This window comes from Marmota flaviventris, chromosome 17 (assembly GCF_047511675.1).
Source record: "Marmota flaviventris isolate mMarFla1 chromosome 17, mMarFla1.hap1, whole genome shotgun sequence".
NCBI lineage: Eukaryota > Metazoa > Chordata > Mammalia > Rodentia > Sciuridae > Marmota > Marmota flaviventris.
This window is the reverse complement of record NC_092514.1, coordinates 36,301,371-36,326,921: the sequence shown is the minus strand read 5'-3', so window position 1 is coordinate 36,326,921 and position 25,551 is coordinate 36,301,371. Positions and strand designations below refer to the sequence as shown.

Here is a 25,551-nt window from a genome sequence, read left to right as displayed (position 1 = left end):
GGATTTTTTTTTTTTTAATTTTTCTGTGTATAGTTACCTTTATAGTCACATCATGTCATTTTAAATGAAAATATAACATGTTTTCAACCTATTGATTTTACCTAGTAAATTAGCCATCTTCATTTAAAATTTAAACAGCTTCCTCCCTGGCATGCTTCTCTTTTTCCAAGTTCCCATACCAATAAAATATTTTTGTTTTATACAGTTGTGATTCGTTCTTACCCAGTTGTCAGGAATTGTTTCTGAGGATTGTTAGATTCAAATCGAGAAGTTTTCTGTATCATGATGTTTTAACATTATGTATCCTAGAAAATAATAGCCACAAGGGCATGATAATGATGTTTAATAAATAAACTTTAATATGCAAGGTTATTTTTAGTTGCTTTTTATATGTCAAGTACTTAATTTGTTTTAAAGTTGGAAAAGTATAGGTATGATTGGAGGTAAACAAACAACAGCTACTTAAGTATTATTTATCTAGATATCATTTTTTAAAAAGCTTTAGAAATTGCTTGAAATAAAGTTTTTTCCTTGGTGGTGCTAGGAATTGGACCCAGGGCCTTGTGTATGCTAAGCACATGCTCTACCACTGAGCTTTCCCAGCCTCAGATAAACTATTTAAAAACCATTTATCAATCAGTTTATTTTTTCTAGATATCTTTTGGGAAGTTTGAACTTTATTTGACTTTTTGTTGTAAGTTTAGGACCCTTTCTAGTAGAAAATGAATCATCTTCAATAATAGAAATTGGTGGAAAATTAATAGTAACTTTCTGTTTAACTTTAATATTTAGTTTCCCCAACTGTGTATCATTTAATTTTCTTTGTATGAATCCTTATGTTAGCATGTTAGTATGAAGAAAACATGATGTTTGTCTGACTGATAGATTCCTGGGTCCCTAGTTCCTAGGGCACATTTAGCATATATTGAGCATGTAGTATCTATTTGGTGAAACCTCCATCTGGTCTGCTTCTCTTTTGTATTTTTATATATATATAAGAAATTTCAAATATATATACATAATGTGTAAAGGACAGCTTTCTGGCTGATATTTTCACTAGAGAAGATAGCAAATTTAATAAATAAATTAATTAATAGTTTTTAGAATAAGAAAATTTTATAATTTGGAGGATCCTTAAGATCTTTGTGAGTCAAACAACAAATATGGAAGTGTATTGATTTCTATTAGCTGTCAGGCTCAGTGTTAATGCCTGGGAACAATGATGAACTAAGCACAATGCTTTCTCTCAAAAGAGATTTCAAGCAAAAGTCCTATAACTTCTGCTTGAAAGTTTCTAATGAAGAACTCAGTATAGTAGGTGGCCATAAAATCTGGAAGCACAGGCAAATACATATAACAACTGGTTTAGAAATAATATATTATTGGGCTGTGGCTGTGGCTCATTGTCAGAGTGCTTGCCTAACAGAGTACTTGCCTAACACTGGGTTTGATCCTTAGCGCCACATAAAATAAACAAATAAAATAAAGACATTCTGTTAAAAAAAATAAGAAAAGAAATAAGCAAAAAATAATTTAAAAAAGAAATAACACATTATTGATTATTGCATCAAGCGTTCTCAATCTTGGCTCTATTGACATTTTAGACTAGATAACTTTTTGTTGTAGGGGCGTATCCTATACGTTGTATGATATTTAGCAGCATCTTTAGTTTCTCCCTGGTACAAGGCAATAGCACCTATCCCTTGACCCTCTCCAGTCATGAAAACCAGAATGTTTTCAGATGTCCCCTAGGAGACAGAATCATTCTCATTTGGAAACCATTGTATTACATGGTATGTTCACTGGGTTGTCCCTCATTTGCATAGCTTCAAATGATTTGGGACCCTGATAAACCTGAACCTTTAACTTGGTGCAGAGTAGCAGTGAAAGAGTTCAGTCTGTTAAAAAAGTAAAATAATATCTGTATTTCAGAGCTTTACAACATCCTTATATTTTGAAGACAAATTACTTGGTAGATAGGCCTAATTTCTCTTCAACAAGATAGACTCATGTTCCTGTTGTTTCCAGTTCTGCAGTCTGCAGATGTTTAATCCTGTACTCCCAACGTTTCTTTTTATTTTTATATAGTAATAGCATTGGAAATGATTTATTCTTTCAACTCTCTTTAATTTAAAAATTGTGTATGTATTTTTTGGATTTGTTTTTATAGTTAAGCAATCTAAGTCCCAAATATTGTTAAACGAATTAAAATAGTCACATGATTAGTGAATGGCCAATTAGAGTTAGTTCTAAGGTTTCTTGACATTTAGTCCAGTGTCTCTGTCAGGTTCTTCAGTCATCTTCCCTCACTAGCGTGTTAGTTTGATGAAAACAGGAGGTTTGTCTGATTGATTGAACCTTGGATCTCTAGTTCCTAGAGCACATTTATCATATATTGAGCATATAGTACTATTTGCTGAAGGAGTGAATGGATTTCTTATTTGACCTGGTTTTAAGAAGCCTCCATGTTGTCTGCTTCTCTTCTGAAAAGACCAACCTAACAAAGATTTTAAAATTAAGATGACATGTTAAGATCTGACTTTAGTGTTCTAAATGTGCTATGATAATTGATGAAAGCTTTAACATGCTGTGTCTGGATTTCATGTTTCTGTTAATACAGTCCAAGATAGTATTATGTCTTATTGCCCTGATAGTCATTTAAATTTTAACTTTTGTTTTACGAACCTTGAGCCATAGCTGCTTCCTTATGCTTTTGTAGTGTTTATTAAAATTGAAATATCTGCCTCAGTACTAATCATTTATATTTTCAAACCAAGACATTTTACTTTCATAAAATTCAAGCCTCCTGATAATAAATGTTTAATAATTTTCACAAGTATGTATAATTTCTAGAGATTATTATTCTTAAAAGGGTTTTTGGCTCAGCAAATGCTTCTTACATCCCTGTAGTTCATTCATATAGACTTAAATTAACAAATGGTTTGGCTCCTGAAATATCTGGTTTATGAAATTCTTCCTAGGCATAACTACCTCTCTTCTTTGATCAGAACACACGTACCAGCTTGGATTTCTACTAATATTATACAGTACAGAAGATAAATTAATAAATGAAATTTTTTTCCTTTACATTTCTTATTAAAGAAGCATATCTCTTCTTTATCAAGTTGTTTCTGACTAATGGTCATTAAATTAAAAAGTATTTGAATTGAATGTTTACATTTCAGATTAAGCAGCCATACTGGAACAAAATTTACATGCTAATACCTGATATTAAGAGATGATATAATTAAACTAATATCAACCTTATTTTGAAATGACCACGAAATAAGAAAAAAGTTTTGTATCTGCCAGTTGTTCTCTGCTTGTGTTCCTATTCAGTGGCTGCATCAGGCAAAAGCGGTTTGATAGTTATGCTTCGTTATATCTACTCATAGTAAATAAATTTATTCAATGAAAGTTTCACCTTTGTCATAGAAAGACTATTACAGAACTGAAATATCAAAACTTACATATGCTTGGAGTGGAAGCTCCAAACCTTTATATATTTTTTATGTGGTGCTGAGGATCGAACCCAGGGCCTCACACATGCTAGGCGAGTGCTCTACCGCTGAGCCACAACCCCAGCCTTCACCTCTTTCGTGAGCTTTTGACCCTAGCTGGTCCTCTCCAGAAATGTCAAGGTGGCCATTCTCTTTAAGGAAGCTTCATGTACAAGTCTTATGTTACTGTGGTTACTGGGGTCAACGGCTGGTCAGAACTTACATTAGTGTGCCTGTGTTATCAAAGAAACCTCCTTTCTGAAATGTATGGAAATACTTATTGCCATAACTCCTAGCTTTACTTTGACCTCAGTGGACCCTGTGAAGACTTAGTCCCATTAATCCTTCTTTCTTGATGTATATCCCCATTTAGTTTTTTTGTTTTTATTTGCTTATTCATAAGTTCTGTGTATCTAATGTCTTTCTGTAGGTTATCTGCCTCAAGTTATTTGCCCATCTGTCTTGGAAGGAATTTAAAACAACTTTAAAAGTAACTTAAAGAACACTCATAACCTGGCTATGCACTTGACTGCTTATTACTGTTACTTAACTCCTTGATCTCAGGTTAAATACTTTGACTTATAATGAAAATATATAAATAGTTCTGCAAGAGCTAACACAAACCAGAATTTATTAAATAGTTGGTAAACATTTGCCTTGGGGTTATAAATATAAAAGCAAATAGTATTTGTAAGTTTTGATATTTCAGTACTGTAATAGTCTTGAGCATAAATATGTTAAATAGCTATTCTCCCCTGATTACAGGACCAAAATCCTTCAGTGTTCTTGGGAACAATAATAAATGCATTTTTCACACTCTTTGAGAGCTGTTGCTGTGTTGTAGATATTCATTTCCATGTTTTAACTTTGAAAGAAGACAGCATGTTTACTTGGATATTTTTATTATGGTTGGATACATGCTGCTTAGTCTACTATCTGCTTATTTGCATATATGCTCACATTAAAGGCATCCAAATATTTTTATATTCTTTTAATGAAAAAAGGAAATGTTTTATAAGAACAGAAAGGTGACATTGGATGTAGGATATAAATATTGGAGTTTTGGTTGAATAACTTCTGTATTTTATAATTTTAGTTTACCATGATATCTCTGAAATTGAAACACATTTTCCATGATTTGATTTTTTAAAAAATATTTATTTCTTAGTTGTACACAATACCTTTATTTTGTTTATTTATTTTTATGTGGTGCTGAGGATCGAACACAGGGCCTAGCACGTGCTAGGCGAGCACTCTACTGCTGGGCCCCAGCCCCAGCCCCAGCCCCATGATTTTATCTTTTTCAGAGAGTTCTTTTTATAGATGTTCTTTAGGCAAAATACATGTATTCTGTAATTTGAAAGAGATGGAATGCTATTGAAGTAAAAGAAAAACTAGACAATTAAATCTTTAATTACAGATATAATCTATGTAGCATATTTCATCAATTCTGAACACTTATTTTACTTTTCTGGGAAATTTACCTAAAGTTGTAGGCGTGTTTTGCTTTGTATGGTGTCTTATAATTGACGGTGGCCTTTTGTTTCTTTTGGTACAGCAAATGATGACATACCTACAATTATTAATGTTGAGTCTACAAAATATCTGTGTGTGTGTGTGTGTGTGTATTAAGTGTTTGCTGAACGAGTTGCCTAGTGTGTGTATTTGTGAAAGCCATAGACCAAAAATTTCTCCCAATGTTTTCATGTTTTGGAAAATTGTTTTTTATATAGGAGTTAACCTGATATTAAACCTTTAGCATTTTAATAGATTTTCATTAAATCTTACTAGATTAATGATATATGAATAATATAAATGGTATCAAGATAATTTCCAGAGTTAAAAACAATACTATTTTATGGTTTATATTTAGTGTTTCTAGGGCTGGGGTTGTAGCTCAGTGGTAGAGTGCTTGCCTCGCATGCGTGAGGCCCTGGGTGCGATCCTCAATACCACATTAAAAAGAAAAATAAAGATATTGTGTCCCATCTACAACTAATATATATAAAAAATTTAGTGTTTCTAATAATAACACATTTGGTGGTATAAAATATGTCTATAAGTCTGTTTTGCAAAGCTTTTTAGAATGAATGAATTCCTCCCCCTTGCCCCCTCCCTCCCTGCTCCCTCTGTGCTCTCTCCCTTCTTCTCCCCCTCCTTCTTCCTTTTTTCCCTCCCTCCCTTCCCAGGGGAACTTTACTACTAAGCTACATCTCCAGTCCTTTGTAGTTAGAGATAGGATCTCACTAAGTTGTTGAGGCTTGCCTCAAATTTGTAATGTTTCTGTCTCAGCTGCCACTACAGGATTGTGCTACTGTACTCAGCTATAATGAATTTCTTAAGTTTAAATAACTATTTTCCTGCATCTAATATCTGATTCTTACAAGGTGATACTATGTTTTTGTTTTATTTTCAGAGTCTTACCTTTAAAGAAAAAGTAACAAGCCTTAAATTTAAAGAAAAACCTACGGATATGGAGACAAGAAGTTATAAGTATCTTCTCTTGTCCATGGTGAAACTAATTCATGCAGATCCAAAGCTTTTACTTTGTGTAAGTACTTCCAAAGGAACCATAAATCAAGGTGCATTCCAATATCTATACTCTTTGTTCTTTTTAATTTTGCCTTGCTGTTGTCAAACAGTTTAGCTTTTTGTTCCCCTTTTTCTTTTCATCAACTTTCTGTTTTCATTGACTCTGCTTGCAGATACTGTATTGGAAGGAGAATGATGAAAATGATGTGGTTAGTACTTATTTATTGTTGTAACTCTGTTTTTATTGCCTCAGATGGTATTAGATTTCTGAGAACATCACACAATAATTAGGAACTGATGTAAATTCGGTAAATGAGTGATTAAAGTAATCACATGAAGTGATTAAAAGCATGAGCTCTGGAGACAGACTAATTTACTAGCTAGGTGATTTATTTAACCTCTTTGTGCCTTAGATTTTTCACCTGAAATATTGGAATAATACTAGTTTCTACCTCAGAGAGATCATTAAGAAAATTGAAATAGTATATTGCCGCAGTCTGGCTGGGCACAATCAGGAGCCACTTGTCAAAAGAAACTAACTTTATTTTTAGAACCACACACGCCAAACAAAACAGCCTCTCAGGAAAAACCCTCAGAGCCTCAACTGCCACCACCGGCTTTCCACAAGCCTCTCTCTACCACACAAGCTTCTTTCCACCTCCCACAATCCTCCTGCTCTTGAGGCCGATTGGCTGGGTCACGTGGGCGGAGCCAAAAAAGTCCCCCAATGAGCAGCTCCGTGGTCTGAAAGGGCAGGGAAACAGTCCAATGAGCATCACCGCAGAGGAGCCAATCAGCTAGATGTTGCTGGGGCCGAGGAGCCAATCAGCTAGATGTTGCTGGGGCCGCTGTGAGCCAATCATCAGCCGGCAGCTGGAAGTTTGCTGGCAGCTGGAAGTTTGCTGGGGCCCCTTCGGCTGTGGCTCTCAACATCTCCCCCTCTCTGTTTAAACAACAAGCATGTGGCTTAGGGACCGTGTCTGTTAGGCAGTCCAATTCAACATATGGTCCTTACCCGTCATCGGATGAACTGACCTCTAGGCGTCAGCCTCCTGTCTTAGGTTGGTACCACTGCAATTGGATCATACCCGTCACTGACTACCGGTCCAGCATACAGCTATACTTGTGGATAGGCCTTTGCACCAGTGGGGGGGTGAGGTTCTTTGCCTCACCTCTGTTGGCCCCCAAATTTTAGACCATCACTAGTAGAGGAGGATGCAAAATGCCATGACATTAAGCCAATTGAGGGCTCCTTTGAAAAATTGTACCACCGGTGACATCATCAGCAAAAATACCCCAACACTACCACAAGTCGCTGCACCAACAGATAGTTCACAATGCATACAGGTGAGCTCACAATGTGTCCAGGCAAGTTCTGCAAGCAGTTCAGTGATGGCTATTGTAGAAGCTGTAGATTGGTTTTATCTTTGACTTCACCAGCACTGGGATGAAGATAGGAATTCTGGCAATAATGGCTAAAGAAAAAATTATGTAACATTACAGAAGGCACTAAAAGAAAACAATTTTCTTAACAATTTACATTATCTTTAAGAGAATTATTAAATATAATGAAAAGGAAAGGTGAAAGTAAACAAACAGATCTGTTAACCTTCTTTTTTGTTTACATATTAAAACAATCCTCAACAGTTGTTTACCCAATTTAAATTAAACCATATAAATCACGTGAAAAAAAAAATATTTGGATCCATTTTATCATGAGCGCTCATCATATATGATATATGGACATTCAAACATATAACACAAAACACAAGTGTGCACACATAACATAATACATACAACACATAACATTATAGTAAAGGCCTTATAACTTTTTACAGGTGAAATCTCCATTGCAATGTTTAAAAACTCTATAGTCAAAAAATAGAACTGATCAGCAAAACATTAACCTAGGTCTGTATGAGCTCAAAAAACAAAATAGAACTTCATGATATGGCAAAGGGCAATAATAAAATAGATATTGAAAAAAGCATCCTGGTTCTGTTGCAGATGTAAGAATAGCCAAACTGGAGTTTTGGATATCAGTTGTTATGGATTTGAGCCAAATCATCTTCTTTTTGGTCTGTAGAAATCGCTTTAGTTAATCTTTCTGGAATCCAAATCGGCTGCTGTTCTCCCTGTGGAAACACATAAACAGACCCCCGACTCCAGACAATCACTGGGTCAGGACCTTGGTTAATCTCTCTGGAATCCAAATCGGCTGCTGTTCTCCCTGTGGAAACACACAAACAGACCCCCGACTCCAGACAATTACTGGGTCAGGACCTTTCCATTGTCCTGTTAGAATATCCTTCCAAAGTACCTTGGGCTTATGTACATTTTTTGGACACATATGCCTTTCCGCAGCACTAAGTCCTGATGAATCCAAATTTAAAAAGTATATAGAAAGTTTTTATGAACAGTTCCTGGCATATAATAAGCACTAAAAAATGTTAGCTTTTGTTAATACTGAAAAGAGAGTTAGCATTAATATTATTAATGTCCCTGCTATGACAGTTCTATATTATGAAGTTAATAGGAGAACATATTTAACCTTTGTCAAGGTTCTGCAGTTCTTAGAGTGTAGCAGCAAGCAAAGTTTATTACTGCTTTATTCAGTAACACGCTTTTTAAGGGCTGTGGTACTTTCAGTTTTGATCGAGTTTTTTACATTACTGTAATGTAGGGGTTCCATGAAGCCTCTGAATTATGAAAAAAATGTATATTTTAAGGAATTTTTCTGGATATAGAGGAAATGAGAAAACAGTGAGAAAGAACTCCCAAAAGGATCAGTGACCCTGAAAGAAGGCCTGATATTCTGAACTTTCCGAAAGGCCCATCCAAATTCTAGAGTCTAATAGAATAAATAGTTAAATCTTTGGCTTGGAAAACTCTGTAAAATTTGTGAGAGAGCAAATTTCAAAGTGAGCCTTTGAAAGTAATGAAATGTCTTTTTTCCTTATTTCTTTGTTACATGACACAAGTTATAATGTTACCTCATCGTGTGTGTCTCACAGTATTAGTACCACTGTTTACGTGGCTTAACTCAGGTTCAACGAATACATCAAAGTCATCAATGTCTTTTATGCTAAATATATTACTCTTTGAAGACAAGAGTTTAAGCAAAATTTGCTATTTTCCAAGAGTTATAGAAACTATTTTCTTTACTGCCATCTAGTGGCTAAATAGCTATTCTCAAAGTAATGATAAGTAAAATTGTGAAAGATTTATTGTAAATATTTAATTATTCTGTAATTTATCAAAATTCTAAATCTTAGCTAATAGAAATATAGGAATAACTATTAAATGGTCTCAGTTGTGGTATTTTTAAACTAATATGATTTTATCTTCCATCTTTATCATCTTTGTCCTAATCATGTTACTCTCAATTTTTGAAGCCTCATGTTTAACCTCCAGTATTTCTTGCATCCCCTTAATCCTTTCTGTGCTCTGAAATTATAATGATCTCTTTAAAAAGCAGATCCTGTTATGCCCCCTGCCCAACTTAAAACCTTTTGGTTGAAATTGCTCTTGGGATAAAGACCAAACTTCAGACAGATGTACTAAGTCTTGCAAAACCTTTCTCTCATCTACCAGTTCTTCTACATCTAGCTTATGTTTTGTCTTCTTACTCAAGTCATAATATAATGGCTCTTCTTTCAATTCTTGTTACCATATTCCCTCATATCTGCCTTTGTTATTTGCTTTTCTCTCTGCCTAGAATCTGTTTCTCTCTTCTTTTTATAGAGTAATTCCTAATATTTCTAAACTATTATCCCCGCCCTAGGAAGCCTCTCTAACTAGGCTATATTTCCCTGGTATAGGCTCTCATTGCAGATATAACTTTATTGTACTTATCTCATTTGTAGTTTTATATTTGTCCTATACCATCCTAATTATTTTATTGATGTTTTTTTCCTCCTGAAACTACATGCTGCTGGAGGGTAGAAAATGCCTTTTTAAAATTTGTTTTTTCTTTGGTATTCAGTAAATACTATTGGGGAATGAATGAATGAATGAATGAATATAAATGTTGGAAAATAGGTTAACAGTTTTGAATTACAAATATACTTTTGGGGAACGGCCTACCTCAGTCATTATAATAGGGAAGGATTTGTAGTTAGGATAAATATGGACACAAGGTAAGATGGCTTCACTTAATTGAAGCATTTTGTTTATTTGTTTGTGGTACTGGGAGTTGAACCCAAGGGCACCCTACTAGTGACCTACATCCCCAGCCCATTTTATATTGTATTTTGAGAAGGGGTCTTGCTGAGTTGCCTAGGCTGGCCCTAAACTTATGATCCTCAGACTCCTGAGTAGCTGGAATTGCAGGCATGTACCATCACACACCATGTATTTTTGAAGTGTAAATACATCTTCTAAGTTATGGGAAACATTTCACACTTTTCCAGCTTCTTTTTTTGAGTATGGGTGAAGTACTGGGGTTTGAACCCAGAGACGCTTAACCAATGAGCCACACCCCCAGCCCTTTTTATATCTGATTTAGTTTTTGAGCTAAGATCTTGCCAAGTTGCTTAGGGCCTTGTTATGTTGCTGAGGCTGGCTTTGAACTTGTGATCATCTTGCCTCAGCCTCCTGAGCTGCTGGGATTAAAGGCGTGTACCACTGTGCCAGGCACATTTTAATATCTTTAATTAGGTATTCACATTTATACAATCAATACTTTTCTTTGCTTGGTGCAATATATTTTTCCACAATGAAAAGGATTGAAATATGGCTCTCTGGAGGTGTGGATTCTAGTCCTCTTTGACATCAGCTCTGTGGATTTGAATAGGACGTTTTTACTATACAAAAGGGCTCTACAGGAAAATCATGCAGTCTTCTTCCAATATGTGTGTTTTTTGTTTTAAAATATGCAATCATTTGTAAGCTCAGAACCAGTAAGTGGGCTGGGGTTGTGGCTGAGTGGTAGAGCACTTGCCTCCCATGTGTGAGACACTGGGTTAGATCCTCAGCACCGCATAAAAATAAATAAAAAGATATTATGTCCATCTATTTAGAAAAAAGAAAAAACCAGTAAGTTCCAAACCAGACTTACATTATTTAGGCAGTATACTGTTGAAAAAAAATTACTTACACTTCATTTATTTTTTATTTTATTTTTATTTTTTGCCATGCTGGAGATCAAACTCAGGGCCTTGCTCAGACTAGACAAGCACTCTGCCATTGATCTACATCCCAAGTTCTTAATACTTGTGGCTCAGCGGTAGAGCACTCACCTAGAACGTTCAAGGCCCTGGGTTCAATCCTCAACACCACATAAAAATAAATAAAATAAAGGTATTGTGTCCAACCAACTACAACTAAAAAGTAATATTAAAAAAAGAAAGAAAAGCTAATGTTTATTTTTATTTCTTTTAATTATAAATTTCCATGGGTATTATTTACATTAATGAATAAGTATAAATGTGGATTAAAAGAATCTATAACAAATGCTGTTTTGATTTAAAAAATTTTTTTATTGAGTTAAAATTCACATAGCATGCAATTCACCATTTTAAAATGTGTAATTCAGTGGTTTTTAGAATATTTACAAGGTTCTGTAACTATTACCACTAACTCTAGAACATTTTTATCACCTCTAAAAGAAATTTAGTACCAATTATCAGTTGCTCTCTTCTCCTCTTCATGATCCCTGTCAGTTTTGTTTTGTTTTAATTGACGTTTGCTCTTTCCTTTGCAGAATCCAAGAAAACAGGGGCCCGAAACCCAAGGCAGTACAGCTGAATTAATTACAGGGCTCGTCCAACTGGTCCCTCAGTCACACATGCCAGAGATTGCTCAGGAAGCAATGGAGGTAAGGGGGAAATGAATTCTAGACTCTTGAAGGAAAGGCTATGAATGTGTACATTATTTTTAAAAATTTCTATGTAATTTTTTTAAATTGGTGCACTATAATTATACATTATAGTGAAATTCATTATTGCATATTTTATGTGCACACAACATAACAATATAATTTGATCAGGTTAATTTCCCATTTCCCAAAACCTCTTCTTTCCTTCTCTATATACATTCTTGATGTTCCTCTGGTGTATAAGTCTTCTATGGGTAATAGGTAGATATCATTTCTGGAAATGGTATGTTTGTGTCTATGTAATATTTTAGAAATTCCATGGAGAAAGAAAGGGTTGATTTGCCTTATGTCATAGGTAGCAGCAGTGTTGGGTGAAATTCATTTTTTGTTTGTTTGCTTGTTTGGTGTTTTTTTTTTTTTTTTTTGAGCCTGGTCTCATTGTATTGCCCAGCGTGGCCTCAAACTCCTAGACAAGTGATCTTCTCATCCCAGCCTCCTGAGTAGCTGGGATTACATTGTGCAAATTCTTATGCTTAATAAAAAAGGTCAAAATTTTCTATTTGCAGTTTATTTTTTAAACTTACTAAAATGTCATTTTTAAAATTGGAGCATATTTTGCCTACCAATAAGTTCATTTTAAGGTGTGCATTTTGAGCATATCCACAGTTTTACAATTACTATCTAATTCCAGAACACTTTTATCACCCCAAAAAGAAGCCCATCATTCCAGATCCCCACTCCTTTAGTAATTGGATGCTTTTCTGTGTCTTTTGAAGTTTTAAAGTAGTCCAAAGTTAAACATGTATTTATCTTTTCCTATTGTGAGGCAGGTTATCAGTGACATCATTTACAGTTGAAGCATTTGATTTGGTTTTTTTTTTTTTTTTTGAGGCTTTAAAATGCCTTTTATTAGGAGGGGCTATAACTTTGCTTTAGGATTGATTTGGTTTTAAAGAAAAAAAAATCAGTTCTCCTTATGTATCCCAATAATATTTTTATTGGAATTTTAATAAAAAGCTTCAAAGAATCTCTAAATATTTTGACCAAAGACTCAAATAATACAGAGATCAACTATGTTTGTTGGAGTAAGAGTAGGGGAAAACATTGTCGACTTGGAGTTAAGGTTGGGTATTGAAAGAGGGGTATACACTTTGCTCTTTATATAAGAATAATGTATTTATGTGATAATTGTATATTTAAAGTAAATTATTTAATTCCTGTTAACGCTCTGTGTACCAAATTCGAAGTTTAATTTTATGGTCAATTGAATTACTTTAAGATGAATAATCTGTTATGAAATACATGTTTAATACACCCCCTATATAACTTATCTTGTCAGTAAATATCTGTGGGAAGCAAGATAATTTCCACTTTATCTTTTGCTGTGTGCGTTAATTTTGGGGAACCCCTTTACTAGGGATTAACCGTTTTATTTTTAATAATTTTATTATGTTTTACAATGTCTTAGTCTCATTGCTGAAATGAAAAATCTAAACTTTTTTTGGGGGGGGGCCTGTTGTTTTAAATTTCTAAGAAGGGGATGGGAATGAACTTTTTATTACAGAAAGTTCTTTATTTAAATCATTTAGTTTGTTTCTGAAAGCAATTTTTATGTGTCTATATTATTCTGAGTTCATCATTTAACTTTGTGTGTGCTGTTTAGAGTAAACATGGCAGGAATAAAGTGATTTCATTCTGTATGGTATTCCTTAAGAGATTTGTGTTCTCTAGGGTTTCTCCCTTTTGTCTTTACTGTATATCAAGTCTTTGTAGCTTTACATAGCTCAATTTGTTAGTATTTATAAAATAAGTACTAACTGAAGTTTATTTTTTCCCAAATTTTTTTGAGTGAGTTTTCTCTCTTTCTTTTTTTTAAAATTCAGGCTTTGCTGGTTCTTCATCAGTTAGATAGCATTGATTTGTGGAATCCTGATGCTCCTGTAGAAACATTTTGGGAGATTAGGTATATGTACTTTTAATTTTTAAATTCAATTTAAACTTTTAATTTTAGAGTTTTTGTATTTAAATACTAACTGTATAATTCTTTTATTTTATTATAAAAATTTACTAATTTATACCTCTAGAGTGCTTATGAGTTTGTATTTTTATCTGACTATAAATTGTTAGAATATTTTTTATTCTAATAGCAACATTATAGCAATGTACAAAATAAATTTTTAAAAATAGTACTAAATTTTATCATCCAGGCACAAGTACTCTTGCTTGATATAGTCTGTTTTATCTTTCTTTGTGTAAACACAGTTTATAACTGTGTTTCTAATAGATTTTTACAGTTATAAACATACAGGGTTAATATTTTATAACTTTTTTAGTTTTTAAAATTATATTTCATAAATCTTCTATAATACTCATACTTTTGATGAATGAATTAATAATGGACATTTGCTTAAAAGGCAAAAATACAGACAATTTAATTTCATTGTCTATTTCTTAGGTTAATTAAGTAAATTATCTTTTAATGAACACAAAGGCACTACATGGAGGAATGTTTAAATATGTAAACCTCAAGTTTTGCCATTTTTTAAAACTTTTTTTAGTTGTAGATGGACACAATATCTTTATTTTCTTTATTTTTTATGTGGTGTTGAGGATCAAACCCAGTGCCTCACATGGGCTAGGCAAGCGCTCTACCGCTGAGCCACAACCCCAGCCTCGCCATTATCTTTTAATAGAATTGGGTGTGCTGAGTCACTTGGCAGTAGATCTGTCCAATAAGAATACAGTGTAAACCACAGGTATAATAAAGTAAAAAGAAATATGTAAAGTTAATTTTAATAATATATTTTATTTAACCTAGTTTATATACATACCTAGAATATTAAAATTTCAACATAAAATGAATGAATTGTTAATGAGATATTTTGTATTCTTATTTTCACAAAGCCTTCACAGTTTGGTGTCACGCAACACATCTCAATTTAGGAAGCCATATTTAAAGTGCTCGGAAGGCACATATGACTCACTGGTGGCTACTATGTTGGACAATATAGCTTTAGAACAGAGATCAGCAAATCTGTGCTCTAAAAGGACAGGATAGTAACTCTGCTAGGCTTAGTTATCCAGTCTGTTGTAATTATTCACTTCTGCTTTTGGAGCAAGAAAGCAGCCAAAGACAACATGTGAATGAATGGGTCATGGCTGCATTCCACTAAAACTTTATTTAAAAAAGCAAATGGTGGTTTGCAGACTGCTGCTGTATGGCACTGGATTTATATACAGTATCTGCTATGCATATGATTTCTTCTCATGCCCACTTCAAGGGTGGGATACATAGATGAAACACTGAGAGTCTGGGGAGCAGGGGTCTTATAAGTACTTGCTTTTTAAATATATTCCTTTGATTGTAGTGCTACTAACAGTTGGATAACTGTTTCTGTTAAACAAACCTACAAGAGAAACTAAGCTTCTCTAAATTTATATTCATTATGAGAGAATGCCATTCTTTTATACTGGTTATATTTGTACTAGGTTATTTATACATGATAATGGTAACAATTAACTTTATGTTACTACAGTTCACAAATGCTTTTTTACATCTGCAAGAAATTAACTAGCCATCAAATGCTTAGTAGCACAGAAATTCTCAAGTGGTTACGGGAAATTTTGATCTGCAGGAATAAGTTTCTTCTTAAAAATAAGGTAAGGAAAATTACCTCTTTAAAATTGGAAGAATATTTGAAATAGTAATGGGACTAATTAAGGGACTGTTTTTTAACCAAATTAGGTTCTGCTTGAGCTCCCTCCTCCCTTCTATTGGGTCCTTAAGAGAAATATATGTGCAGAAGACAATAACCAACAAATGAACATTCAAAAAAATTATTCTGAGGTTTTGATCTTAAAACTGTAATGTTGATGAATTCGAGTTGGCTGAAGTAGGCCTTGGGCAGGCCTAGGTAGAGTGGAGGTTGATATGACCTAAGTAGGCTGAAAAGTGTATTCTTTCTTTATTCTCAAGTCCATATATAAGAATTGGTTCTCATGACTAGATTAATCCAGGGAATGTTGTCTGTCAAGAATCTGAAGGGGAATCAGGTATGGTGTGTAGGTCTATAATACCAGCTACTTGAGAGGTCGAGGCAGGAGGATCACAAATTTAGGGCCAGCATGGATAGTTTAGCAAGATCCTGTTTCAAAATAAAAGAAAAAATAAAGGGCTGGGAATGTAGCTCAGTGGCAAAGTGCTTGCTTAGCATGTATAAAGCCCTGAGTTCAATCCCCAATACCAGAGTGGGCAGGGGGAGGTAATGGGAAGAGGTCCTTAGTCTAGGTTTATTTATATTCTTTCCATAAAAATTTCATTTTTTGAAAAGATTAGTAGAATTCTTTTTCCTTATATTGGAGTAAAATTTTTTGATTGTGAACTACTGAAACATGGTGAGGTTGTAGGGAACAGGAATATTTCTTTTAACATAGTTTTTATTTTATTTTTATTTTAAATATTTATTTTTTAACTGTAGTTGGACACAATACCTTTATTTATTTATTTATATGTGGTGCTGAGGATCGAACCCAGCACCACATATAAATAAGGCCCCCGCACGTGCTAGGCGAGCGCTCTACCACTGAGCCACAACCTCAGTCCATTAACATAGTTTTTATAATTCATCAATTCTTCAATTCTGGTATAGTTTTAAGAGTAAAACTTAATGTTTTTTTTTAATCCAGTTCTAGAAGGTATGAGAAATCATGAGTGTATTGAACTTATATGCTTTTTTAGTACCATGTATCTTGTTAAATTTTTTGTTTAAAAATATGCTAATGGAGCTGGGCACCGTGGTGCATGCCAGAAATCCCAGCAGTTGAGGAGGCTGAGGCAAGAGTATTGCAGGTTCAAAACCAGCCTCAACAATTTAGTGAGGCCCTTGCAACTCAGTGAGAATTTGTCTGTAAATAAAATATAAATAGGGCTGGGGATGTGGTTTGGTGGTTAAGCGCCCCTGGGTTCAATTCCTAGTACCCCTGCAAAACCGAAATAAATAAATAAATAAATAAATAAATAAATTTTAAAAAAGTGCTGGGCTGGGGTTGTGGCTCAGTGATAGAGCACTTGCCTAGCATGTGTGAGGCACTGGATTCGATTCTCAGTACCACATATAAAAAAATAGATAAATAAAGGTCCATCAATAACAAATAAAAATATTTTAAAAAATAAATAAAAAGTGCTAATGGTGAGGCAAGTTTATTCACATTTATTTTATCTTTGTGTGTTAACATAGTGGAGTTTGAGATTATCCCCCAAATAAGAAAAGAGATTAGACTTCAAAGTTTTATGCCCTTGCTTGTGGTATATCTAAAGTACAAACGTTAGTAATCAGTTTATAGTACTGTCATCAGTGAAATCACTCCTATGATATAGTTGTTAATAGACTCTTACTTCAAATGAGTCAAGTTCCAATTATCCTGACATAGCACAGGATAAAATCTTATGGCAGAAAAGCTTTGTCATTTCTAATTGACCAAGATTACATTATAGATTTCGTTAGAGTGTTTTTATATTTGTTGACACGATATTTGTGTTCATGTTAGACTTAATTTACAATCATAGAATCCACTCTTTTTCAACTTTAAAAAATTTTTTAGTTGTAGATGGACACAGTGCTTTATTATGTTTATTATGTGGTGCTGGGGATTGAACCCAGGGCCTCACATATAGTAGGCAAGTGCTCTGCCACTGAACTACAATCCCAGCCTCAAAATCCAGTCTTTTTGATGATTTGGAGAGTTTAAAACAGAGTAGTTTCAAAGACATTGAGCCAACATGATTTGTCCTAGTGGGTTCTGATGACTGTCTCTCCAGGTGAGGCATTGGGATGGGGAGGAGAGGTTTTTCTAGGATGTTGTTAAACAGGAAGACAGCTCATAACAAATATTTGTTCCTTTTGGTTTTCAGTGCTGTGGTAGAGCTTATTTCTTTTTTTTTAGCAGGCGGATAGAAGTTCCTGTCACTTTCTCTTCTTTTATGGAGTAGGATGTGATGTTCCTGTTAGTGGAAATACCACTCAAATGTCCATGGATCATGAAGAATTGCTCCGTACCTATACTCCTGGAGCATCTCTGCGGAAGGGAAAAGGAAACTCTTCTATGGTAAGTAGCTTTTGGGGGATAATTTTCCTGTCTGATCATTTGTGCTCTTATTTTTTAAATTTTTTTTCCTGGAGGAACTTTGTTAAATGTCAGCCAGGTAATTTAGCATGGTAATTAAAAACTGCTTAGATTCTTGTTGTATCGATACTCTTTATAGAACTTTGGGCCATTTAACATATATATGCCTCGGTTTCTCAGCTTTAAAGTGGGGATAATAACAATTATTTTCTCAAAGTTGTTGTGAGGTTCAAATAGATTATTTGATTATTTGCTACTATAACTGATAACTATAATTATTATAATCCTCCATCTAATAAGAAAGATCATTCATACCTAGAAGTTTAAAAGTTGAATCAACAAAGATTTAAATTTCCTGGAATTGAAACCAAAATATTTTATTTAATGTTGTGGATGAATCTTCCCAAGAATTTTGCTTGTATATCCAATTTCTCTTAAACATGAATCATTGTACAAGTGAAAATATCAGATCATAATAGAAGAATTTCTTTTCCAGAAGGAATCTCTTTTTATCTTTAATTTTTTAAAATTTATTTTTTAGTTGTAGTTGGACATAATAATACTCTTATTTTATTTATTTATTTTTATGTGGTGCTGAGGATCGAACGTAGGGCCTTGCATGTGCTAGGCAAGTGCTCTACTGCTGAGCCACAACCCCAGCCCTATCTTTAATTTTTTATTGAGCAGAAAAAACCCAGCTAAGCAGAATATGCATTACTTGCTAGATTTGTTTTTGTTTTGTAGATAAGTTTCTTCATTTCATGTTTGAACTACATGATTTAGAATGTAGTGTATTTTTTACTGTAATATTTAGTTCTTTTTTATGCCCTTTTTCAATCACTGCTGTAATATATTTATTTCTTGTCTCTGGGAACTAAGTAGAATTTCCTGTTATTTCTTCTTCCTTTGTAATTTATACTTGACTGGAAAGCGCATTGCGTTTTTTTCTTGTGAAGATTTATGTCATGGTGGTTTACTTGTGAATCTGCTAGACTTTATTTACATTTCTGAAGTCTAGAACGGTATAGTACCTATTTGTTTCCAAATTTGACAGATTATCACATCATGTTGGTTCAAAATTTCTCATTTAGAACAAGATATGTTTGAAAAAAATCATGATTAAGGAGAAAAGCTTTTGTGAGTTTTGTATGCTTCATAGTTTATTGCATTTATTGTTGAGTTTTATAAATAAAATTTCCTAAGTTGCAAATATGTATCCTACTCATGACTCCCAGGATGGTGCAGCAGGGTGCAGTGGAACCCCGCCAATATGCCGACAAGCCCAGACCAAGCTAGAAGTGGCCTTGTACATGTTTCTGTGGAGTCCTGACACTGAAGCTGTTCTGGTTGCCATGTCCTGTTTCCGCCACCTCTGTGAGGAAGCAGATATCCGTTGTGGGGTGGATGAAGTATCAGTGCACAACTTCTTGCCAAACTATAATACATTCATGGAGTTTGCTTCTGTCAGCAATATGATGTCAACAGGTAAATATATGCATGTTTTCACTCAGTCTGCTTTGAATTGCATCACATCTGATTGTGTTAAGAATGTAAGTGTATATTTAATATTATACTTTGCAGGTTTACAGGGCTCATTTAGATATCTTAGTTGAAATTTTCTGAACAAGGCAGGATGAAATCAGTAATATTTGAAATAAATTATTAGTCTTGATGACTCTGCCTACATTGTATGCAGTGAGGTTTTAAGTAAATAACCATGTATTTGACTAAATCATAGGTAAAGGAATTGCTTTTTTACGCTGTGGATATTGTAGAGTTCAAGTTAAATACCTTCATGTGAGATGGGTGAAAAACAATTTTCATCTTCATCAAATTTGAAGCTTTCATTCTGTTTCTCCTCTTGCTGTTTTGGATAGGCTTGTCAAGTTCTGCAATGGCAAGCAGGGCAATAACTTGATGTGCTGTTGTCTTTGTTTAGGAAGAGCAGCACTTCAGAAAAGAGTGATGGCATTGCTAAGACGCATTGAGCATCCCACTGCAGGAAACACTGAGGTATGCTCTTAGCAATAGAGATATCCCTTCTCGGCTCTCACCTTCAAATTTTTTTTTTTAAATATTTTTTTTAGTTGCAGATGAACACAATACCTTTATTTATTTATTTTCATGTGGTTCTGAGGATCGAACCCAGTGCCTCACACATGCTAGGCAAGTCTCTACCTCTGAGCCAAAATTCCAGCCCCCTCACCTTCAATTTTAAAGCCTCCTGTTGTGGGTATGATCACGAATAGCTTTTGAAGCAAATATGAGAAATGTGCATATTACAAGTAGGGTACTATATTTGTAATATGTTCAAATTTGAAGTTTGAAGCCTGGCAGGCACTGATGGATTTTTAGCTTTTGGCTTAAAGTTGCTTTCAAGTGATAATTGGTTTCGTTTTAGGCTTGGGAAGATACACATGCAAAATGGGAACAAGCTACAAAACTAATCCTTAACTACCCAAAAGCAAAAATGGAAGATGGTCAGGTGGGTTTGTAAAATCAGTTTGTGTTTATTAATTGATTTGCTAAACATATGTGCTTTACTTCAGTAATCTTTTGTGAGTTAACTCTTAGTATAATAAATTTATAGTTGTTTTAAGACTAGTTATGGTTCATCTAGATCTGACTGTCTAATATGGAATAAATAGCCACTAACTATTTATGGCTGTTTAAATTTAAATTAAAAATTAAATACAATTAAATTCATATCCTCAGTCATATAGTAGACACTCTTCAAGTACTGCATGGCCAATGTGGCAGTTATTTACTATATGGACAGTAGAGATATAAAATATTTCCATCATTTCAGAAATATTGGATGTGCTGCTGAAGACTACTTAGGGTAGAGACCATTTCTTTATCCTCTTTTTTGCTCTTTCTCCCTTCTTCAAGTTATCTCACAGAATTTTCAGAAAAGGGATAACGAAGGAAAATAAATTAAAATTGAAACAATTCATTTTGCTATTTTGTTAGGTATTCTGATTAAGGATTCCAATGGACAGGTTAAATGAAATTTAAAAATTTAGACCTTTTTTTATCAGTTATTATCAATTATTTTATTATCTGTAAACCAAGAAATTAATAATTGTTATTGTGTATATTTGATTTATGTCATCCATATTGCTTTCAATATTAGGTGTTTGAAAGTGTAATTTGTATTTATGTATATTTATATAACTCATGTTGCTGTCGTTAAAGAGTGTTTTTCTACCATGTGTAATTAGAACAAGAACAAAGTTTTGTTTTTGTCAAGTAAAATTATACACCTAATAACATTATTTTGAGAGGGTATGTAGCTTTAACGTGAAGGCCTTTTTGGGTGTTTAATTGATATATATATTTAATCGATATATAATTCATGTATACAATTCACTGATTTAAAGTGTCCTATTCAATGACTGTTTTTATTGTATTCACAGTTGTGTTAAAATCATGCAGTCAATTTTAGATTATTTTCATCATCTCAAAAAAAAACCCTTTAGCTATATCTGCCTCTTGCCCCCTACTTTCTTGCCTTTCTGTCCCTGCCTTTCTAGCCCTAGGCAACCACTAATCTGTTTTCTGTCTCTGTAGATTTTCTTCTTTGGGACATTTCCTATAAATGGAATCATAGACTATGAGGGCTTCTGTGACTGGCTTATTTCCCTTAGCATAATGTTTTCAAGGTTCATCGACATAAAAGTTTTGTTAAAAGAAATTTGATATTCTGGATTGATTTGTTAGTCTAGCTGTGACAAAAATACATCAGTGGTTCTTTGGAAATGTGTATGGTAATTTCAAGTTATGCTTTTTAAAATGTAAAAATATGTACTTTTATACTGGGAGAAATAATTAAAAGGGTAATTTATCAAATTTTAGTCAATTTAGGTTGAATTCATACTTTTCACAAAAAATTTTGTTTAGGCTGCTGAAAGCCTTCATAAGACCATTGTTAAGAGACGAATGTCCCACGTGAGTGGAGGAGGATCCATAGATTTATCTGATACAGACTCACTACAGGAATGGATCAACATGACTGGCTTCCTTTGTGCTCTTGGGGGAGTGTGTCTGCAGCAGAGAAGCAATTCTGGCCTGGCAACCTATAGCCCACCCATGGGCCCAGTCAGTGAACGTAAAGGTTCCATGATTTCAGTGATGTCTTCAGAGGGAAACACAGATACACCTGTCAGCAAATTTATGGATCGGCTGCTATCCTTAATGGTGTGTAATCATGAGAAAGTGGGACTTCAGATACGGACCAATGTTAAAGATCTAGTGGGTTTGGAATTGAGTCCTGCTCTTTATCCAATGCTATTTAACAAATTGAAGAATACCATCAGCAAGTTTTTTGACTCCCAAGGACAGGTAAAGTATTCTCTGCTTTATTTTTTACCCTCCTATGAATGAAGGCTTTTTCTTTCCTATTGTTTATATAAGGTACTGGCATGAATATTCACTGACAGTTTTTAAAAATAGGCAAAATATTCTAGGTGCAGTGGTATACTTCTGTAATCCCAGCAATTTGGGAGGCTGACTTGGGAGAATCCCAAGTAGGGGGACAGTGTGGGCAACTTAGTGAGATCCTGTCTCAAAAAAAAATTTTTTTTTTTTTAAAAGGGCTGGGTTGTAGCTCAATGGTAGAACACTCCTGGGTTCAATCCCCAGCCCTGCCAAAATAAGTCAATAAATAAATGAATAAAAATAGGTTACAAAAAGAAGAGTCATTAAGCTTAGGGATCTATTTGCTTCTTAGGAACTGTAGCATATAAGTGTGCCTGGAGGTTTGAATGTCTGTATATTTATCTGAGCATATACCTGTGTGTCTTATTTCTGTGTGTATATGATGTTTAAATCAGTTTCATCTCTCTATGGTCTATTTTCAGTATATTGATAGGAAATTACTGATGTATTTTTTTTTTATAGGTTTTATTGACTGACACCAATACTCAATTTGTAGAGCAAACTATAGCTATAATGAAGAATTTACTAGATAATCATACTGAAGGTAGCTCTGAACATTTGGGACAAGCTAGCATTGAAACAATGATGTTAAATCTAGTCAGGTAAGCATTCTGCTACTGCTACTTTAAAAGGTAAGAAAAACTCCTTATGCGTTGATACTGATAGTTATTGATAAAATAATTTGCCACCCTTTTCTTTATTGCACCCCAATTTGGGTGCACTGATAACATAACCAGAAATTGTGTATGTTCTCTCCTAAATAAAATAAAATGACAGTCATATTTAAAGTTGCATTTAACCGCTTTACTACAGATTAAGGCATCTAAAATATCTCTTGTTTGTATCTGATAATTTTTAAAACATTTCTATGTCTAAATAGGTATGTTCGTGTGCTTGGGAATATGGTCCACGCAATTCAAATAAAAACGAAACTGTGTCAGTTAGTTGAAGTAATGATGGCAAGGAGAGATGACCTCTCATTTTGTCAAGAGATGAAATTTAGGTGAGTTCTCAAAAGAACAAAACTGGGGTCTTGAAAATATTATATTAAATGGAGTACAGAAAAAAAAGTAGGTACTTGGTTATCTCCGCAAAAGGGGAAATGGAAAAGGAGCACTTTGTGTTTGTTTTTCCCTGATAGCTTTTCAGACTTCTCAAAGCTTTGTGCCTGTGAAAGTTCTTCCCTTTTCTCTACTTGCATTAAGAATTCGATTCTGTTTCCAAACTGTTATCATACCAAAGGGCCATTACTGAGTACCAATATGCAAGTTGCTCGTGTTTATGCCTATCTGATTTGATATGTGACAGCAATACCTATTTTATAAAGTTGTCATGTCACCTGGGTTATTTAACTGTTTGTACTGTTAAAAAATCTTATGTGTAAAGGTGTGTGTGATTTTTAAAAAGTTGCTATTTTCCTTTTCTTCACCATTTTATAGGAATAAGATGGTAGAATACCTGACAGACTGGGTTATGGGAACATCAAATCAAGCAGCAGATGATGATGTAAAATGTCTTACAAGGTACAGAAAAAAAAAAAAAGATAAAATGACTTTAAGTGTTTACAGGTTTTACTCTAGGTATTAAAACTACTCTAGTATAGCTATCACACATATATTTCATGTATATTTGTTTTTTAGATATCAAGTTTTTGCACTTGAAATATATAAAGACATGAATGTGTTTATTTTTTTAACTAAATGAGTTAGTAAAAGATTTTATGTTTGGAAAGTTAATGTTGTCAGTTTAGAAAGAATAGTCCAGTTATTGTGAAAGTACATATATAACATTTTAGATTCTATTTATTTTATGATTGGGGGGATAAAAGTATTATTTGAGGAAGTAAATGTGTTGAGTCTTCCTAAGAAGTAATTGCTTAGATATGCTGTTATTTCTTTCTTTTTTTTTTTTTTGGTACCTGGGATTGAACTCAGGGCCACTCAACCACTAGCCACATCCCCAGCTCTATTTTTTATTTTATTTAGAGACAGGGTCTCACTGAGTTGCTTAGCACTTCAGTTTTTTTGAGGCTGCCTTTGAACTCTCAATCTTCCTGTCTCAGCCTCCTGAGCTGCTGGGATTATAGGTGTGTGCTGTTATGGTAAATCCTTATTGACATATCAGAGAATGATTAAACATTATGAACTATATAATAACTATTAACATAGGTTTCTTTGCTTAGGCCTAGTTTGATATAGTTCATACTTTGAATTGATTGGTTGGTTGGTTGATTTTTTTTTTTTTTTTTTTAACCCCCCAGCCTGGTACTTTTGAACTAAGGTATTCATTAGCCAGGATTACTTTGCAGAAAGTTACTGTTAATTTCTTCCCAGTTTGAAATGTTTTTTGCATTCTAAGGTCTGCATATTTACTCAAATTACTAAGGTTTTGCTAATAATTTGTTTAATGAAATACTTCTTAAAGTTTGTTAGAGATTTATTTCAGGGAAAGTTAGAGTGGAAGAACCTGAAAGTCTCATAGTGTCTAAATTATTTTTCTTCAGAGATTTGGACCAGGCAAGCATGGAAGCAGTTGTTTCACTCCTTGCTGGTCTTCCACTGCAGCCTGAAGAAGGAGATGGTGTGGAGTTGATGGAAGCCAAATCACAGTTATTTCTTAAGTAAATTTCAGCCACCAAGAACATAGAGCAAAAACCAAAATTCCCCCACCCCCATAATGAAAACAGTGTAGTCAGAGAAGCAAATGGTCTTATTTAGAAAATAGACTTAATGGCCTAATTGGTATTATGGCCATTGCTGCTATCTCATAAAATATATCCTGCTTGTGAAGAAATATTCACAATGACAGTCCTGGGATAGGATGTTGTGGTTTTTAAAGAAAACAGTCTGATTGGTGAAGTTTATTTGGAATAAAACTCAAATTGCTTTAGTCTTTTTTTTTTTTTTTTAATTGGTTGTTCAAAACATTACCAAGCTCTTGACATGCTTTAGTCATTTAAAATGACACTGTCTAAACTGTTTGGACCATTTTTTTTTTTCTTTTTTTAGTTATCAGTGGACTTTATTTTATTTATTTATATGTGGTGCTGAGGATTGAACCCAGTGCCTCACACATACTAGGCAAGCACTCTATCACAGAGCCACTGTCCCTGCCCTGGACCATTAGTTTTAATGCCAA

General features: G+C 33.9%; 1 protein-coding gene across 5 annotated transcripts in view; it reads left to right on the top strand.

Annotated features, from left to right (window-relative positions):
- The window catches only part of Nf1 (neurofibromin 1), a 252,748-nt gene that overhangs the window by 85,564 nt on the left and 141,633 nt on the right, over positions 1-25,551 (top strand). For all 5 annotated transcript variants that reach the window (XM_027923915.2, XM_071603262.1, XM_071603261.1 and 2 more), the window contains exons 13-25: positions 5,917-6,051; positions 11,737-11,850; positions 13,734-13,813; positions 15,387-15,510; positions 17,794-17,955; positions 19,209-19,458; positions 19,913-19,986; positions 20,375-20,458; positions 21,877-22,317; positions 22,876-23,015; positions 23,294-23,416; positions 23,853-23,936; positions 24,917-25,033. In XM_027923915.2, the coding sequence (XP_027779716.1) occupies positions 5,917-6,051; positions 11,737-11,850; positions 13,734-13,813; positions 15,387-15,510; positions 17,794-17,955; positions 19,209-19,458; positions 19,913-19,986; positions 20,375-20,458; positions 21,877-22,317; positions 22,876-23,015; positions 23,294-23,416; positions 23,853-23,936; positions 24,917-25,033 (1,928 nt within the window). The remainder of the gene's footprint in view (positions 1-5,916; positions 6,052-11,736; positions 11,851-13,733; positions 13,814-15,386; positions 15,511-17,793; positions 17,956-19,208; positions 19,459-19,912; positions 19,987-20,374; positions 20,459-21,876; positions 22,318-22,875; positions 23,016-23,293; positions 23,417-23,852; positions 23,937-24,916; positions 25,034-25,551) is intronic.